General features: G+C 37.6%; 1 protein-coding gene across 1 annotated transcript in view; it reads left to right on the plus strand.

Annotated features, from left to right (window-relative positions):
• Window positions 1-20,368, plus strand: part of AGPAT5 (1-acylglycerol-3-phosphate O-acyltransferase 5) — a 56,882-nt gene that overhangs the window by 16,831 nt on the left and 19,683 nt on the right. The window contains exons 4-5 of the mRNA XM_048936985.1: window positions 4,275-4,364; window positions 12,595-12,685. Of these exons, the coding sequence (XP_048792942.1) occupies window positions 4,275-4,364; window positions 12,595-12,685 (181 nt within the window). The remainder of the gene's footprint in view (window positions 1-4,274; window positions 4,365-12,594; window positions 12,686-20,368) is intronic.

Genomic DNA, 20,368 nt, shown 5'->3' on the forward strand with positions numbered 1-20,368 from the left:
GTTGGAGAGGGGAGGCTCAGATCCATGAACTGCTTAATTTAGTGTGCGTGAAGTAGAAAGTGCCTTAAACAGTTCCTTTCCCAGTAATCAGATGTTGCTTTCATTTGGTGTAGGTGCCTACAGAGGTTCATAGACTTTTGGATCATGTCACCGAAAATGCCCATCTCTAGGGAGTGAACTATCTCACTTTTATTTTAGAGCACAGATACCATTGAGGTTCCTGCTTTCTGTTCAGTGTGTAAGCAGTTCAAGTGTTCCCCAAGGTACCTGTAGATCAGGTTCAATCAATGTTGTTTTCAGCCTGAAAATTGAATGTCTTTGTTGTCCTCTGGATGAGTGCCCTAGGCAATGAGTGAGCTGTAAAGCTAGGCTGAAGCATGCGTGTTTGCTATCCTTTCTTCTAAAATGGTACTGTTTAGAAAAAAAATATGCTGCAGAAAAAAAGTAAAACCATTTGTGATTTATTTTTATTGGTACACAGGTTGCTCTCCCAGTCCCCTAAATAAATACAGAACTTCACGCCCTGTTGCCACATCCACCGCCTCAATGTATTCACATCCACTGTTTGATCTCTATCAACGCTCAGCAAGTGTCAGGAATGTCAGTGGGTGCCATTGTTTCCACATGGAGGAACTCAGTAACACACCTTTGCTTCATACGCACTTCCATGTCAGACACCGTTTTGTCAGACTGCCCCTCTGCTGCCATCTGTCACTCGGAAACAAAATGTAATGGAATATTGGTGGGAAAGTTCAGCCTCTGCTGCCATGCCTCCAACATCTGCCTCTGACATCACAGGCCAACAGAATAAGATAGAAGGCATTACTTTCTGAGTAGCCCTCATTCTTGTCCCCACCAAGACTCCAGATCTCTGCATTTTGATTCCACTAAAGAGGCAGTGACCAGTCTGCTACGTGCTGTTTCAGTTTGCCTGTAATCATTACGTTGGTGATGATTTAAGTCTGATTAATTAAACTACAGACAGGATATCTATTCCATCTGCTTTCACTAGGTGTCCAAATTTTTTTTTTCCAAAATTTTGGAAAATGACTATTGCTTTGTGGAATATCCGGTGTTCAGTTTCCTGTCTGCTATACTGACTGTTAAAAGAAGGTTCCTGTGGAAATTAATCCATACACGAGCTACGCTTTAATTAAAAAATAATAAGTAAACCTGTTCAGCTTCATATTCCTCAAAGCATACAACTTCTATGACACGTAGTGATGGATATACTTTTATCTGTATAGATAAGTAGTTAAAAATATATATAAATGTAATTCATTGGCATAAATGGAAGGCTGCTTACTGACAATGGTGATGCATGTGTTTAGGTTACGGATACGGGATGCAGCAGGACTGCAGCACACGCTAATAGGTATTTTTATTGTTTTTATCACACCAAACAGTGCAAAAACATAAAACACTTCCTGCCCTTCCTGTTGATGTTCTGTCAGTGATGTCACTTACACTCCACTAAAAGTTTCCAGAGCCGCGTAATTACGACATGCTCACAGAATTCATATTCCCTGCCTCAGGTAAACATCCTGTTTGGAAATAAACGTGGTCTGGATGTCCAGGAGAGCGAAATTCAGGCACAAAGGAAGTATATTTGTAAACATAATCCATTGTTGACCTAGAGAGGGGCTTTTAAAGTACAGCGGAAAAAAAAATTAAAAACTTAAAAACAATACTTCCAGAAACGTGTTTTGAAAAGCATTCGTATATTTGATCTCTTACTGAAAAGGAAATGCAATACAAATCGGGGAATTTGAGCTGTATACAGTCGCATAACTGACATTCTTCTTTGAAGGCAGATATCTCATAGCAACAAAAAGAAAGGAACTACTTAATTAACCTGTTATGTTCCGAGTTTGATTTATTAGGTAGTGAGATTTCATAAAGCTAACTTTATTATTTTTGGATGGACGTAAAATTTGTTTTGCCCTATCTCTCCTCCAAAATGCAGGCAGCTCCTATTCATCTTATGCCACCTGGTGAAGCCAGGACATAACTTTGATAAATATTTTTGATCTCTGAAAGTTTGCTTGACTCTTTGACAGAGGAAGTAGGTCCTTTCTGTTGTTCAGCATCAGCTCACGTACACTTCTGGTTGTTTCTGTATTTTAGCCAATTATTTAGCTAGTGTGACATGTTGCCTCTTTGGCTTTGTATCTCTGTGTGTAGGGAAAGCAACACTTTTCTAGTTGGGTTATATGCAGTGAGGGTGACCTTACTGTGGGTTATTTGTCTGTTCGTATGTCCAGTGTCTGTATACTTGCATGTACATGGGAAATACAGGTCTATTTCTGAGCAAGAAAGTAGTCTGAGGTGGAGACACTGGGTTTGTCATTGGCGTGATGTCCCTAGGAAACTGTGCAGCAGTAACTTGGCTTCTGCACGTTCACTGATCTTAAAATAAGGAGAAGGGGGTTCAGCTGGTTAGTGATTTGCTAAGTAAGGGAAGACTTTGATGAATGAGAGATGACTGTTGTCAGTGCTAGAGATAACTGAGCTGAGTTCACTCAGAGTGGTGACTTGCAGATTATATGGAACTCTTGTACGGTATATGCTTCATTTCTCATACCACACTGAGTTTGCCCTTCATCAGAGCAGTTGTCATGCTGTCACTTTCTAAAATAAGACTTCTGTTTCCCTTTACTACTGTCAGATATTAAAAACAGCCTTACATGTGAAGTGTGGAGATAGCACGTGGCTGTGTTTGCTGCACAGCTGATGGAAGGTTTTTCTGTTCACGCTGTAAATCTGTCCGATACTGGTAAATTGCTCATGTGCTGGGGCTGCTGTTGTGCACCATCCTGCTTAAGCCCAGCCTTGGCAGACTGGGCATTCTGTTCCCTCCATAGTTCTGATCCCCTGCCAACCAGAGCTACACTACAAAGCATTGCAGCTGACCACTGCACCATGGAGGGAGGCACAGACACTAATACAGATTATTAATATTGGAGTTAATGCACCATTGAATTGTTCCTTTTTACTGCAGCTTTTGGAGGGCAATATGTCTCATCAAGTATCATTAGCTGAACAGTTGCACAGCCATCACTCCACACCATGAAAAAGCAAAGACCTTCACATAGCCTTCTCTTCTGGCTGTCTCCTCCTAACCCTCCAGCTTTAGTCCTGCCTATTCTGCACAAATTAGATGATATCTTAACCCAATACCTTCACCCACCACAACACTGTAGTTTCTACAACATACTGTATCTTCTGAAATACTTGATTGAGGTTCAGCTCTTAGAATTTTTATTGTCACCTTTCAAATAGTGGTATATAAAACCACAAATAAGCAGAAATTATCTGACAAATCCTAGTGCCAACAGTCAGGGCAGGCAGAGAAGGGTATGTCTGAGTTAGGGAATGAGGTAGAGAATCCCTTAAGAAGATAGCATTTAAAGATGAAATTGTTATTGGGAAGATTTTTTTTCTTGAATTTTTTTTTTAAATTCATTGCATCAGTTGTTAATTTTGAAGCATGTTTGTTTACTATGTGATGTGGCTAGGCTGTATGTAAAGCAAAGGTATGGAAGAGGGGGATATGATGAAGCAGATTTAATTTCTTTATAATACTTGTGTGTGTTTCTGTGCTTTTGTCATCATCCCTTTTCTAAAGTTTTTGTGATAAACTGTGGAACAAGTTATAAAATGAATCTTTTCCAAGAAATGGTCCAACTTCTTGTAGTGGTTGTAAGTTATAATACTTCAACAGAATCTTTTCCCTTATTCTGTTTTTATCTTATTAAAGGTTCAGTTTTCTAGTAAAGTACATGAAGACATTTTCATGAGCCATGATAGTTACTTGAGTGCTAATTTTTGGATGTATAGGTGTAATACATGTAACTCCAATATTTGTATTAGTCACTGCTTAAGAAGAGGCACATAACATTGAATTAGTTAGCTTGCAACTACTTGTGAGTGAATTCTGCTGTGTGATTTCCCACGATCTACAAGTTAAGGTGCTTGTCTGTGGACGATTCCATTGCTGTCTTCCAATCAATTATTTAGCACCTCTAAACAAGACACTTCAAACATCTTACAATATTCTTTGTAGAGCTGATCTTTATATAAACAGATTCTGTGAACTTGCTTGCATGCAAATAGAGTTTCAAGTGCTTTCATCCTAGCAGAAATTGTCTTGTGGGCAATTTATAGCGTGAGTCATAAGGGTGAATGTTGCTGTCATCTTATTTGCTCTTTTATCAAATATTCTACGTTAAACTATTTAAATATTTAATCCTTTTCATTTCTTTCTCTGCTAGCATGGAGGAGTCTATGTAAAAAGAAGTGCCAAATTCAATGAAAAAGAAATGAGAGGGAAGTTGCGGGCCCAGATGAAAGCTGAGACTCCGGTAAGATAATACTTTGCTTTCCCCTCCTCTCATCATTTCATTGACCTTTTTAGTGTCATTGGAGAAATGAGCTCATGCTTCATATCCCCCACCTACAAGAGAACAGTCATGGATTTGGTTTTTTTTCTGTATCTCTACAGTTATTTTTTCTGATTAGAGTCAACTCCCTAGTGAAACTGCTGGAAATCAGACTAGTCCTTTTATGAATGATACGAACGTTTTGATTGTGTCTGTAGAGGGCAGGGAGGATTTAGATGAATATTAGAACGCTTATTAACTGCTGATGTAACTTCTTTGGCAACCATATCCAATGTTCCCCATGTTTCAAAAGGTAGCATTTTTCTGCTGCATTGTTCCTTGTCAGAAACGGGTATTTGTGTAGACTACCAGTTGTTTATCCTTCTGAAAGTCAAGAAGTATTCTTCCCAAATCTTAATTAGTCATCCCCGTGATCAATCCACTGTTGGTGACTATGACATCTTAGAACTGAGCAATTTTGTCTACTGCACTTGCAGGAAGAAAAAAGTGATCAAAATTGACAAAAACAGTTCGCAATAATTTTCTATTTGAAGAACGATTGCTAGTGCCAAGTGACTTTTCTCATGACTCCCTTTTTGGTTTGTGGCTCAGTGGTTAGAATCAGTGTGTTTCGTTTCCATTACTTGCTGTGCATTAAAATGTTTCTCGCCTTTTTGGCTAGACTTATGAAAACCAACTCAGGCAAGTCTTGATATAGAACAGTTACATTTTCATTTTATATAGAACAATGTGATTAGGACTTTCCACTCCAAATACTAAACCTCTTAAAGCTGAAACCTGGGTAAAAGGAACATATTGATTGTTGTGAGCTTTATACCCCTTTTTTTTTGGAGATAATGTGTTTGTGTGTGGATGTGTCTGTGTTGAAAAAGTAAACTGTTTTTACACTTACTGACTGCTTTAAATGAGTAAAGCATCCCTGTTGAAGATAGAATGAGTTTGAGTCCTGTCTTGAACTAAGATTTAGCATGAATGTTGGTTTTTTTCTTGTTTGTTTTTAATTAAGTAAATCTATTTCCCATTTTGAGAAGCTAAGTTACGGTGGTCGGACATACATTACCACAGCTGAGTTTTTGGCTGACATGAAATGACATCATTTCTGTAGAATTCCACGTGTTCCACATGCTCCTCTCAAGGGGAGCAAGTCTTGCCAGCGCACCAGCAAACAATGTGCATCTTCCGCAGCACAGTGTAACGCGGACAAATAGACTTTTTGTCTTTCTCTAAGCATCTTCCTGTAAAGATGCTGTAATTCTGTACTGGAGCATTTTGTGTTGATAAGGTCCAAATTCTGGTTTCAATCACATTCATAAAATGCTTTCTTTATTAGATTATACCTTTGTGATATTGTACTCTGTAGCTAATAAATTCTTTGTATTTGTTAGTGTCTTTAAAATGTTTTTGCTAGTGGAAAATAGAAATTTAGGTTAGAAAGTAGCTTAAACATATATATATTTTAGCATTACTGTAAGGATGAATGTAGTACTTGCTATTCATTGCGTCTTCATGAAACACTCCTTAGGAGCGTGTAATTTCTTTTATTAGTATGTTTGTTCTTCCTGTTAGCATGCCTCATTGTATCATCTGGGACTATGTTAGCTTAGGAATCTCTTCCTGAGAATGCATTTTCTATTCTGGAGCTCATTGGCAGTTGCTTAGCTGGTATGAAGCATAGGCATATTTAGATCTATCTAATAATGTCTGTAGAGAGAAGATGGCCGTATTCAATAGCAGTAAATTGTGCCTCCATTACCCAGGAGAGTTCTGAGATGTTGAAAATATTGCATTACATTGTTATTTTCTGTATGTAAGTGGCAAAGATTCTGCTTTCCGTAAAACTTGCAGTGTAATTGGATAAACAAAGACAAATGAAGATCTGTGAAATGTATTTGAAGTCATCCCCCTAAGCAAAGCACTGGCTCAGTTTGCTTTCATTGGTCTGGATGGAATCTCCTGGCAGGGTGTTTTCCCACAAAGACCCACTAATTTCTTGCTCAGCTTTTAGTTGAGTCTGGTTTTCTGGCTTTGCTCTGCGTTCACTGAAATACAGGAGGTTGTTGTAATTATAACGTTTTCGTTATGGTAAGCCTTGATTTGAAGTCTGCATTAAATCACTCTGCTTTATAGAAGTATTTGGATTTTTTATTTTTTAATGCAGTCTTAGGAATGCATGTCTAGAAACTCACCTCATTCTGCATGTCTTTTGGAAACCTGTAAGTAGCATTCAGATTCAGTAAGTGGCTCCAGTGCTATACATTGACTTGAGTAATGCATTAGTTGAAGTGCAAAGGGTGATTGAAACAAAAAGCTTCTCTTTAAAGCTGCTTCCACTGTGGGTTCTGCTTTTCGTGGTGGTTGATATTTACATGTGATTAATAAATAAAGTAAGTCCAGAAGGCTTCTTTTCCTGGAATCTTTTCTTTCTACTCATTGATTGTGGTTTGGACTGAAAAACTAGCTTGTCTCAGCTACTGCTTAGTAAATGTGGGACCACTTGATGTGTTTGATTTTTGGTGAAATTTGGCTGTCTAGAAGTTCCTTGGAGTTGGAAATAAGGCACAAAAACTGGGTGTGCTTACCAAGCAGCTGTTGCCGTTGTCCTCCTATTATACAGGGTAGCAGTACAGCAGAATAATGTTTAACCGCTATAAAAACGTGAACTGTTTTAAATCAGTTTCAGTCAAGCCATATAAAAAGGGACTCTCACACTTTACAAAACTGACATTGTCAAAAGCCTTTTTATGGAGAGGAATGATTGCATACGCTGGGGTAAAAAACAGACCACTGGACTGTCATATGAGGGAAGACTGAACTTTCTATAATCCACTTTATCTGAGAATTTAGATGTAGATGCCGTAAATGCTCTTTAACCTGCAATTACTACTGAGAGAAGACGTGATAACCTGTGTCCTTAGTGCATTATTCATGAATAAACTTTTTGGCTCTGACTTAGTGTGGTGTTCACATCAACTGTAATGCTTTTAAAATGAAGACATTTTAATCAGTAAAACAAGTATGCCCTGAACTCGTCAGCACAAGAACAAATTGCTGCAGGCTTCATGTGAAAATAATGAGTGTTCTACTCTACATTTCTGTTAAAATTTATGCACTGGATGCTGCAGTTCAGAGTATGCTTTTGCTCTGCTTAGTGAGCTGCTGTGACCGCTTGGTTGTTGCAGGCTTGCGTGGTGGAGGTTTTTTCCTTTAATGTAGTGCGGGAGAAAATCTTGCCTCTCAGCCACTACGGGAAGAATTATTGCCAATAGAGAGAGATGGAAGGGAATCCGTGTTAAGGGTCACTTGGTTATTTACAGTTTCTCTCCACATGAAGTTTAAACAAAAGAATCCAAATGATTAATGTTCAGTCTGTCCAGAGACATCTCTGTTCCCATTAAGAAACATAAGACGCGTAGGAATATGGACCCAGCCTCCTGCTCTAGTTAGATTAGCAAACCCTTTCGTTGTTTTACTGCCTCCTTTCACTTGATTTCTTTTAGGCTTTTCTATAATGAAAAGTAAATTAGAGATGGAAAGCAAGCAGAAAATTAAAGCAGCCTCTTGGCCTCTCACGTTCACAGTAGGCTTGGGCTAGCAGTCCAGCGTGGCCAATCTCATGTTGGGGCAGGGGGCTGCGTGGCACTATTTCCTCATTTAGGACTCCACCTTCCTTCAGCATCTCCTTCTGTCCTGTTGTTCCACCTTGCTTCCCAAAAGCAGCGAAGCTTTAGCTTGGATGTACACTAAGCTCTGATGGTAGCCTAAAGCATTGCTCCTCCTGTATATTTTCATAGTAGAGATCTTCAACTGCTAAATTTTCTTATTTCTTCCTTGAATCTATTTTCCATCTCAAGTCATCACATAACTAATGTAACTATACACACGTCTCATTATTGGACCTTTTATTGGGAAAGCTCACTCAAAACTGTGGCTTTGTTCACAGGACATAAAATCTGGCTGATGGCTAACAAATGGCAGCGTAACACCTTGTGAGAGAGACTATGGCACAGTTTGAAGGGCACTTTTGTGTTGATGTTGTTTTCAGATAAGTTGTAACAAGATAAAAGCAGTTCTCAGTGCAATGATCTATCCAGCAAGTACTTTATATACTGTGTATGATAGTATACATACTATACTCAGTCTGCTTGTTTATAAAGAAAGTTGACTCTTCTGAACAGCAAGTTTCAGTTTGAAAATGTGACTTGTGTTTCAGTCTGTCATGCCTAGAGAGAAGGAAACCTGCCTTGTGAGGTGCTGCATCTGGTTACCCAGAGGAGGTAGATACCCCATCTCTGAAAGTATTTAAGTCCAGGCTGGATGAGGCCCTGGGCAACTTGATCTAGTACTTGATCTAGTGGCTGGTAACCCTGCCTGTGGCAGAGGGGTTGGAACTTCATTATCCTTGAGGCCCCTTCCACCCCAAGCAATTCTATGGTTCTGTGATTTAGCCCAGTACAGCCAGTATTTAGCTAGTTACTATGTCTTGGTTTTGTCATTCATGTGACAACTGTATAAATCTTTGTCATCTGAAGCAGTGCCAACCAAACAGCAGGAGCCTGAGGACAGATACATTAATTCAGCTGTTATAAGGCTTAATGTAATCATTTTGTCATATACTTCCTATTTTGTAAATCCCTGGCAATTTCTTTACAAATCCTGGATGACTTTGCTTGCTTTCCTTATATTGATTTTTGTATTTCGTTCAAATTATGCCAGATATGCTTTCTCATACCGTATCTTTCTCAGTTATTGATCTGGGTGTTAATGTTTCTCATTTGGTTCATCAGAAGCATGTCTTTCAGGCAAGAGTCTAAATCAATTCAGATACGCGTCTAGTTGCCAGGATGCAATAATGAAAATACTAAAATTAAGGAAATGCATGCTTTAATATGATTTTGAAGTTTGTAAAATTCAATTGTTCTCTCATGTCACGCTCCCGGGAACAGCACCATAAATGCAGGATATCTTCAGTCAGTAGCACCACTTTGTTGTTGCCGTATGTTCTTCTGCAGAGTGGCAGCTGCTGTCTGCAGGGACACCCTTCAAATCCTTGTGCATGGACAAGTTTTGTCTTTAGCACCTCCTCTCCTTGTATGCTTACAGGGCTGCCTTTGTTCTGTGTTCTGGAGACTTGTGTCTTGCTTCATGCCCCCTTCAGCTGCAGCTACACCAAGTCCTTTTCTGACACTGTTCTGTCTCGAGGACTTCCTCAGCTGCTTCCTCCTGTCTATAAGCACTGCTTTGCCCCCCTCTGTGCCATTGCTAGCAATCTTTAGCAACGCTGAGAAAATTAACAGAGTTGCTGTACACGTGAAAGCAGTTGTCATCAGCCATTCATTCCTTTAACTTGTAGAATAAAGGACAAGTTTACAGACTTCACACTGGGAGCTCCTCAGATAACCTGTGCCTCTTCTGGTTTTCTGGCTTGAACCAAAGTCAGTAAAATTCTACTAGCTGAATCCTAATCCACTCTTTGAAACTTGAATTGATCAGAGATAGTATCCTGACATTTGTCTGTTATACAGAAGGAGTTATGAAGAGTGCGAGTTCCCTCTGAACAGAGGGATCTATTTAGCTTATGTTAAAAGTGATTTGTCAAAGAACTGGGGACTGTGGTAATGCAAAGGTTGGTTTGTCTTTTTCAAAGAAGGTAGCTTTTAGGTAGCTAATGGCTCTAAATGAAACATCTTGTAACAAAAAAAAAAAAAAAAGGCTTTAGCTGCATCTAGTGTTTCTAGGCAATTAAAGTGCTCCTACAATTCAGCAGTTCTTAATCCAAGTTCAGGGGAGCTTATTTAGTTATTAAAATCTTTAGAGATTTGTAATTCTTATAATCTCTGGATATAGTGCTTAAGGTTTTAACTTCTGCTGCCCGTGTTGGGAGAAGATAAGATCCAGTGGTGCATGTAGCTTCTGTAGGCTGGGTGCACCAGCAGAGTGTCATGAGCAACACTGTCCGTGAATGTAACAGGGCTTCTGTTTGCTTTCCTGAGTTTTACCCAGGTAAAGCAGTCCTAATGGCTTGCACGTCAGGCTTATGTATGCTGAATTTCAAGCATAAAGCACTTCCTTGTATTGTATGCTTTTAATTCAGAGGTTTCAGATTCTGGTCAGCAAACTTGTTCAGCTGCTTGTGTTTTAAAGGCTTAGAAGAGTAATTAAAATACAATTTCTCCCCTGCTTTGTATTACGCATCTAGCACCAGGATAAGTAGATTCTGTGCTCCATTGTGTAATCAGATTTGCTGCTTTGAAGGCTGTTAGTGGTGCTATGTGTTTTTAAGAGCTGATCTCGATACCAGGGAAGGTTTTCCTCTCCTGCATACTTCACTTTCACATTATAACCATTATACTACACTTGGGAGCTGAGCAGTCAAGCTGTAATGAGGGAGGAAGTGTCTTCGTCTTGACATGCTATTTTAAGGATCCAAATTACATGCTTTGAATATAAGTGTCTTTATGAAAAGAGAAATGCATCTTAGTTTGAATATTATGCCCTTTCCAGCTAATTCTGGAAAGTTCTCATTTGCCAGCTAAATATTTTCAACATGCATACATACACGTTGACTTGAGGAAGGTGCGAATTTTAACTGATCTGAGAATTCCTGTGTCCATCCCTGTGGTTATGCTGCTGTCACGTTAGGAAAAATGCAAAACTCCGTGCCTCTTAAACCCATTTTCATTTGCTGTTTCTTTTTCATTTAGTTAGTGCTGCTTTTTGTATTTGGATTTTTTTTTTCCCCTATAATATCTGTATACATCTTGGCTTTCTGCTGATCTTTGAAAATTCTTGGACTTTACCAGTCTCTGCAGTCTGTCAGTTCTCCTTCTCTGCAAACATGCTGCTGTGAGTACAGCCTTTCCTCTAGCTCCATTCAGCTCCATTCAGAAAGTCTTGCAGCTCATCTCTTTACCGTGCTCTGCTGACACTGGTTTTGCCATTTTAATTTTTTTTTTCCTTTGCTAGATTCTCAGCTACATACTACATTTTCCTCTTTCTTGATCTTGTACTGACCTCTCCAGTCAGCTCATTTCCTAGATTTCTTTCTTTCTCTGCATTTCAGTACATTTCCACCTTCCTCTCTGCAGTAATTCTGGAGAATTCACTTGCTAGGTCCTTTCTTTCTGCATTCATTCTTTTCTTTTACTGTTCTGCCATCATCAAGTGCAAAATACCAACACACTGATATTCTGTGGGCTAGAAGCACATTATAGTCCTGTTTATCTCTTCTGAGGTTTTATTTTACCATGCATCATTTTGTGATGCATTCTCCCACCAAGGTCTTCATGTGCTCTAGTAATCTTTCTTGTACTGTTTCATAAATCCATTATCTCGTTTCTTGAGACTCATTTCTGCAAAAATAACAAAGAAACTAAATAGCCTAGGCAGAGTAGGCATGATTTTGCTATGCATGTGTTAGTTTATGTTCAGTTCCATCATAGTTACTGTTGGTGGCAGTAGCCTTTTCTTCTGTAGATGAGTATGAAATTTTCACAATTAAGTGTTGTTTTCTTCTACTTTTGTATGCAGGAGATGATGCAGGGCAGGGGAGTGTGTTGGAAAATCACTGTTGTGTTTCAAAAGCAAATTGAAAATTCATCAAATTATGCTAAGCTATCACTTTAAGTTCATAATATATTTGATAACTCCTACGTGAGTGAGATCCATAAAGGTACATATCAGAGACATCGTAATTTCAATTAACGGTATTCCTAATTATGAATGGCACAAAATTTAGATAGTATAAAGAAAGGTTAGATGCAAGATCTGTATTAAAGCAAAACACTTCTTATTTAGATCCATTGTGATGTGTCAAAGGACAGATGTTATATTTCAAGTTGAATATTACTTTGGTACTTCTAAATATCTCGTCTTAATCCACTTAGAAAAACAATACTGTTATTGATGTCAGCTGTTCCTGATTTCCTTGCTTTTGTTAATGCATGTTATCTTCCTTCCTAAATCACCTGGATACCTGTGGTGTACATTCTAAGAAAATTATTTTGAAGTCCAAACAATGAGCTAAGAAATTTTTAGGTCAAATATTCTGATTCTTTCTTTCTATAGCTAGGGTAATAGATGGTGTGAACTAAATGCAGTGTGGACTTGTCAAGTGTTGGTAATTTCTGTAAAAGGAATCAGCTTGAATTTTTTATAAGAACTTTCTGTTTTGTTTTGCTTTTTCATCCCATAGATGTTTTTAGTGATCTTTCCAGAGGGGACTCGTTACAATCCAGAGATACCAAAAGTCATTGCAGACAGTCAGTCATTTGCTGAAAAAGAAGGTAAGCAGAAAGATTTTGATATCATTCTTTTATTATGGGGTTAACATATGTTATATAAAATGTTACGTAAGATGAAGATGATCTCACCTTAACTGGACTGTTAAGTCTGCCTGCTTGATACTTAAGGGTTAGACTGAAAAAAACAAAAAAGCCAATGTGTTTCATACCAGAGTAAGATGAATATACTTTGTGTACAGACGTTTCATGCACTTCAGATTATAAAGGAGTGTTCATTCGCAAGGAAGTTCTCTCTAGCTTTTATTTATATGTATTTACGAACACTCCTTTTCCTACTCTTGAAGGACATAGGAATAACCTACGTAGGACCAAGTCACTGATTGGTCTAACTTGACGTTATAATTCCATTTATGGTTGTTACTGACATAAAGAATATTTGGCACAGGGAATGCTGCACCTTAAAGGAAAGTCTTCTATTTCTTTCTCTTCAATTACTGTTAACACTACGATTACTTCCTCCAAGAGGGTTTGTTCCACTTTCACCTTCCAATCTTACCCCTCCTTGGTTGAAATTTATCCGCAGTTGCGTCGGTGAGCATTGGCATATTCTCCATAACCACAGATAGAATTATTTCATCTTAGGAATGTTTTGCAAAGGCTCCCAGGCGTTCTCATTTTTCTCACAGCAATGCACAATACACATAAACTTTTAACTCCAGCAGTTCCGTCAACATGTTTCCTGGCTTTGTTTTTTCCTGTTGACGAGAAGTGAAATAATTCATTCAGAAGGTAAACAAAGACTAACAAATAGGTCTGGTAAATTCATTTCTGTGACATGCTGAAATGAATTCAGAAGTCTGTGAATCAGCCTGTTGATATCATCAAGCTATTAAGCATTGTTAGTTCTTGTCCAAAAGGATATATGCTTTTCTTCGCATCCTTGGGAAGAATGGAATTTGTTTGCACGTATGTGCAAGAGAGCTGAAGTCATAACATATTTATTCATCACTTCAGCTTCCTGTCGGAAATGAAAGTCAAATGTTTCATTTAGTTGGCGGTTCTTTGAGAGTTCAGAAGGGGTGTTGGATATGAGGTGTTTCTTTCCTCTCCTTTTTCAGAGAAGAGAAAGGGCTCCCATTGTCATTACTTTAATAAACCTCTGAATTACATATCTACAGTTTGAAAAACAGTAAATATAATAATAATAATAATAATATTAACCTGTTTTGTGCTTTCAGAGCACCTGTTTGTTTCTTCTAGTGCTTGTCTCTAGGTTTGGTCTGTTTTTATTTTGTAAGGGTTACTCCTTTAAAAACACTAAATACGTGCACTTACTAAACAGGAAGCACCTTCTAGTCTAGAGTAGAATCCTCTTGATCTGCTTTTCCCTGTTGCTGAATTCTTTTGTTGCTATTGTTCACAAAAATTTAGACTCTCCTCAATTTTTTATACGGAGAGGGTGGGAACTGTCCCTGCAATTCAGTGGGAAGATTGATACTCACTTGAACTAGAGCATCCCTGCCCAGGATGGCCAGCCTGCCTGACGCTAAAAGCTGCATACCAAGATGTCCTTATGGCTGGGAGCCACAAGGCACAGACCACGTATGTCGGGGACCTCCAAGCTCCAAGGGAACTCTGAGTGACCACCAGCAGGAGACGACAGCTACTGGCCATGGCTTGCACCTTCTGCTTGGCAGTCCCTTTGCCACCAAAGTTCTAGGTGCTGGCTGCAAGCAGGACTCCAGCACAAGAGCTGCAGCTGAACACCTCCCCAGTCATCTACTTTACTATGGTTTTTAGAAAGTCGCAGTGTCCAGTAGCTATTCCAGTCAGAGAATGAGGGCATTCTTTAACTTAAATTTTGCCCTTCGATCATTATGGAGAAATAAAATGTCTGATGATTTTACCTGGTCTTTAATGCAGAGCTTGGTGCTGCGGTGTTGGTTTTACTGACATGCAGGGGAATTTTTGTTGTTTTGTAAAATACATCTTGAAATATGAGTAAGCTTTATAATGGTATTTTTTCCTACACTTTTGCACGGTTTACGTACTGAGGAAATAATGCAAATGTAGTATAGAAAAAAGTTGTTTAATTTGCAAGAATTAAACATTGATTTGGTGTTATTTTCTCTGCCAGATGGAACCAGAAATATTGTACCCAAAGATAACACAGCTATTCCTAGAGCACAAACATAACTCATGTTTATTGTCATGCTGTCTGAAACACTGTTTTTGACTTAACTGTGTGTATGTGTTTTATTAGTTTTTCAGAGAGGAAGTATGAAAAGGTTTTGTGGATTTGATGTTTATTTTTATTTTCCATGGGCTGGATTTTCTTCTAGAGAAGATTTATTGGCTTAAGCAGAATTATTGGGCTGAACTTAATTACCTGGTCTTAATATGACCTATTGAGTTGCATCTCATAGCTTGATATTCCTTCAAAGAAAGTATAAATAATGGACACAGTCTCTGTCTCTTACAGTTGGCCAGAGACCAATTAAAAAATGTTTAAAACCCAATCCAGAAACAGATGCAGAGGTTCACATCCCAAAAGCTTTTTTTCAGATTGCTGGCAGCAGCTATTATGTCTTTACCATCGATACAAATATTTAAATAAATCTTATCTGTCTATGAATAGGATGAAAGGATGCAAAAGAATTTAAAGGTGATTGAGGCTCCCCCTTGAAAGGTAACTTTTTAAAAATACTGATTGTACTCTATATTGCAGCTTATTCTGTCATTGGACTTAGGTTCTGTACAAAATACCAATTTTTTTCCACTTAAATTGTTTACATTGAGATGCCAAAAGTTTCTTACTTCCAGGGATCCTAGTTGTGTGGTAAATAAATGTGATAAATTGAGAATGTTGTCATCTAAAGGCAATGTGACTACCATCAAAAACTGAAGATTATTTATTCTGCACATTTTACAAGTGCCAAACAATTCCAGCCCAATCAGATTTTTACCCATTGTGGAACAGGCAGCATTTCAAACTAAAAATATATTGATTTGATTGTACTGTGGAAGGAAAAATGTGCTGACTGAATTTTGAAAGCAAAAGTTACCTCTTACAACTAAGTAGTTTGGGATTGGTGTAGAAGCTATTTGTGGAAAAGAACTCCACAGAATTGAAATTGTTCTAGTATTTAACTTTGTGCTTCCGAACTGTAGTACTTGTTGGAGTTTCACAGTCAGGAAACAACATAAGTGATGTTGTCAGAATTTCAGGTGAAAACATCTGTCAGGTTTTCACATTTCTGTCAAATAAATGATGCCCCCCACTTCCAAGCCATTAGCATCAATGCCATCTATGTAAGTGGATTTGAACATCAGGAGAGGATAGCAAGGATCATCACAAGAAGTAAGTGATCACGTGAGATGCTTCCAGCAATTGCTATCAGAATGCTCTTTTTTTCCCCCCCCTGTATTTCAGCATGGATGGTTACTCATGTGTTTCCAACAGGATATCTCCTAAGAGCCCTAAGGAAATATTTGCAAGATCTAAGCATGTGAAGGCTCTGTTTTGTCTCTTTTCCTGGGCTTTTCCTTCCAGCTTTCACTATTTAAGTATATAGTTAGTAATCTTAAAATTTGCTTTAGTTTTTCCACTTTGATGGAATGATTGCCATCTTCAAAATCTGGTGTGGTCATTCTGTTGATATAAAGCCTCTGATCAACTGTTCTAGGCATCTTAAAAATGCTTTTGTTCTTCCATGCTAGTCAATTGGCTTGAGTTTTTGAGTCTAGGAAATTATAGTGTGTAGATAGCAGTCTTATTTTCATAGGGATGTAACTCAAATATTGTAATGTTAGAAGTGGTATTTTTTATTGTATGTATTTGTTTTGAACTGTGAATTTTTTGACGCGTATTACTGATACTGGACTGTAGAACAGACTTTCAGTAGAACCCACTAAATACTGGACTTCTTTTGTACCAATTTCTGGCATAAAGTATGTTTCATTTGTATGTTTCCACAATATATGTGTATGGATTTTTAATAATTTTCTGTGAGTTAGACCTCTGTAATGTTCCAAACAACCCCAAATTTCTTAGGTTTAGTAGAACATGAATTTTATCCAAATGTTAAGAAATGACATTTTTAAGATATGAAAACAAATGCGAATAACCCAAAGTCCTCCTGCTCTTAACGTTACTGTTAACTTCTGGCAAGTCAAAGAGAACATGATAAGCTTGATAAACTTAGGTTGGTTCGCTGTGCTGATTGAAGACAAAACAATTTTCTGAGTGAAAAGCATTTATGGAATTTTGTATTAATGTTTGATTTCTAACAGAGGTCATTTGACCAAGGAAACATTTCAGGTATTCATATATTATCTCCCTTGTTTTTGTGTGGAAAAGTTGCAAATGTAAATGTTCTTTTAATGCTAAGTTTATCTTGACCAGTATTGTGCTTTCTCCTAAGATGTTTTTACGTGCAGGATATGCTTATCTCAAAATTGCTTTTACAGGTCATGTGAAAAAGAGGTGTTTCTACCAAGCTAATTAAAAACGTTTCCCTTCTAGATCTTGGCATTGGTTATAGATTGTATTTTAAAGCAATTTGAAGTATTTAATTCCCAGAAATATTACTTGAAATTGTCTTTTAAAACTGTCTTTTGGTGATATTTTTTTCACACGCTGATGTGTAAGCATGCTTGTTGTAAGAGGGTGAATCTTGGAAAGGAGAGTAACGTTTTCTTAAGTGCTGTGTTGTGAGTGCATCTTAAGTAGCATTTGAGAGGTATACCCTTAGGATGAAGAAAGGATTTCTGTTATCAATAGTTGTCCTTAGAAAATCAAGTTTAGCAAAGTAAGAAGCTATCTTATATTCTTAACTTATTTCTGGGTTTACCCATTATGGAAAACAGTGTACCAAAGTGTGATGCCTCCTGTGGTTTGGTGTGGGATTGCTGTTCTCTTTCTGAGAGGATTTCTTACTTCTCTTGTACTGTTGTTCATAACAAAACTCACTTTTTTTCAAGTGCATGCAAGTTTTTAATACTATCAGCTAAGACTTTTGTATACAAGCCTATGGAATGCTGCCATACAAACAGGTTCCTTAATATTTTCTCTAGTTTTTTTTCAGCGGCAAATGATAAGAAAAATGTTTTATGAAGTTATTAAATGAAATTTAAAATGGCAAAGATCCCCATTTCTACATAGATTACCTGTTGATTTGTTTTTTGGGTTTTTTTTTCCAAAGAGATGGGAAAGAATTGCTTTTCACTTCACGTTAGCAATAACCAAGTGTTATTCCAAATTGTTGTTCCAAATGGATGTTTCATAATTACCACAGTCTCATTTTTGTCTCAGTGTGTTATTAAATTCACTGAGGCAAAAAACATTTTGTAGTGAAACAGTAGGTGACTTGGCAAACTTTGCATAGAAAAATTACAACTATAGCTTTTAAGAATCTTACTATTTAAGAACTTTTTAAGTGCACACAAGCTTTATACTTTATACCTTATATCTGTCATTTTTTAAAAACTCCTCTCACCTGCTGTTCTTTTTTTAATATTTTTATTTTCAATGAGGATTTTTTTTTTTTTATGCCTCTTTCATGTGTCTCAGTGTTCATAGGGACTTAAGGCCAGTTACCGTGCTGTCTACTGGTTAGGTAGCAAACTGCCGGAGAATGATGGAATTATGGCTGAAACTTGCTGCTGTGCACCTAAATTTTCACTGTGGGGATGGAAAGATACAGTGTATTATAACTGCTTTTTTATATGAGCACATTTCTTTTATTTCCTTCAAATTTCCTTGGCAGAATTTCATAAAATCTGTTACATGAGAGAGTGTATAGGAAGTTGGAGATACTTGCAGGCTGGGAGGGGAAGCTCTGTTATGAATGTTGAGCACTCCTACCGTATGTAATTTTGTATGTCTGTCTAGTTTCAGTAACCAAACCTTCAATACTGAGGGTGTTCCAGTAGGTTGGGATGAACATAGTGTTAAGTGTGTTCATAGGACACTAAAGAGCTGTGTATTTAATCAGATATTACTGCTGCAGGAACATGTACACACACACACACACACACACAAAGAGGAAAGAAAGACCTAGTTGGTATTAAAGTTAACTCATTGTTTTTTTTCCCTCATTTTCAATTTCTGTTTTAGCATTGATTAACATAGTTTTATAGCAGAAGGAAATACTAGTCAGACGAATTTGACATCCACTTCAGTGAGAGTATAACTTTTGTTGATCAAATGTGCTACTGCTCATGTAATACACAGGTTTTCATCATTTAGAATAATTTCTTTTTCTTTAATTGGTTTTGTTTCAAAATAAAGTGTGTGCACATGTCAGAAGTAAAATTATGACTAATGCAGGATTCTGAAAATGTTGGTAGGTGGCCTGCCTGCATTGGAAGCTCTGTGAGCTTTTGGCTCAGGTTAAAGGAAAAGCAAGAGAGATCTTCTCTGTAGAAATCACTGGAAGTGGCCTCAGAGATCATCTAATTCCAATCCCCTGCCATGTGTAGGGTTGCCACCCACCAGATCAGGCTGTCCAGGGCCCCATCCAACTTGGCCTTGAACACCTCCAGGGATGGGGCATCATGTTTGAGTGCCTCACCGCCCCCTGAGTGAAGAATTTCTGAGGAACATCTGACCTAAATTTCTCCTTCTTTTAGTTTAAAGTAATTCCACCTTGGCTTATCACTATCAGGCTGTGTAAAAAAGTCTGTCCCCCTCCTGCTTATAAGCTCCCTTCAAGCACTGGAAGGTCACAATGAAGTCTCTCAGTTCTCAGTTTTTATATCTAACTTCATCCTGAGAAATGAGATAAACAGTGCCTTTGGTTTTTTTTTTTGTCACTGTTTCTTTTCTGTTACCATGAAAAAATAATAAATTCTGGAGATGCTAATGTTTCCTAACTAAAACTTTTGTTTCTTTCAGAAAGTCTGCAACAGAATTTTGCATCTTGTATAATCTAGTTAACAGTTGCTGGTTGAGGTACCATTAATCAACCTACTTATTCAGATTTTCATATGATTATAATGGTTTCAGAAGCCCTTGATATGGTTCTCTTGTATGCCTGCGTCAAGACATCACATTTTTTGTATTTTATGCTTGTTAATCATTTAAATATCAGCTAACATAAAAGAGCAAAACTGTAGCATTTTAAGGTAGAGTATTACATTATTGGACATCTAGTTTGTTTTCTTTGGCATTTAAAATGAAATCTCATGACCTCAAATACTTTGAGAGTTCTAGCTTAGTATTGCACAACATTAAAAACAATTTAAGCACAGTATATTTTGTGAATTAGATGAAGGCAACTTGCCAAGGTAACTGTATTGTGGCTACTTAGGTTTAAATTCTGCTATGTTGATTTTAGCTAAGATCATCAAGTAATTGCGAGATTCTTTAAAAGGATGTGTTGAACTCCTATTGCTGATGCTTGTTTATCATGCACTGGAGCTATATTAAATAACAGACTGTGGCCTTTATTGGTCTTAGATGAATACTCATTTTGAATCTGAACCTTCAAGGGTTTGCAGATAGCACATGGCATAACAGAGACTTATTCTGCAGTTGGATTTCTCAGGTTGTCGCTGACCATTTTCACCACCAAAAATGTGCATGAATTAATTAAAAAGACAAAACTTAATTTAAAAAATAGAAAAAACTGATTAGTCTTAGATAAGTGTATTATTTTGTCTAGAGGAGTTCTTCTTGTAGCCTGATTTCTCCTTTCCTTCCCCACAGTGCTAGTTTGGGTA

The sequence above is a fragment of the Lagopus muta genome, chromosome 2 (genome assembly GCF_023343835.1).
Source record: "Lagopus muta isolate bLagMut1 chromosome 2, bLagMut1 primary, whole genome shotgun sequence".
In the NCBI taxonomy this organism is placed as follows: Eukaryota; Metazoa; Chordata; class Aves; order Galliformes; family Phasianidae; genus Lagopus; species Lagopus muta.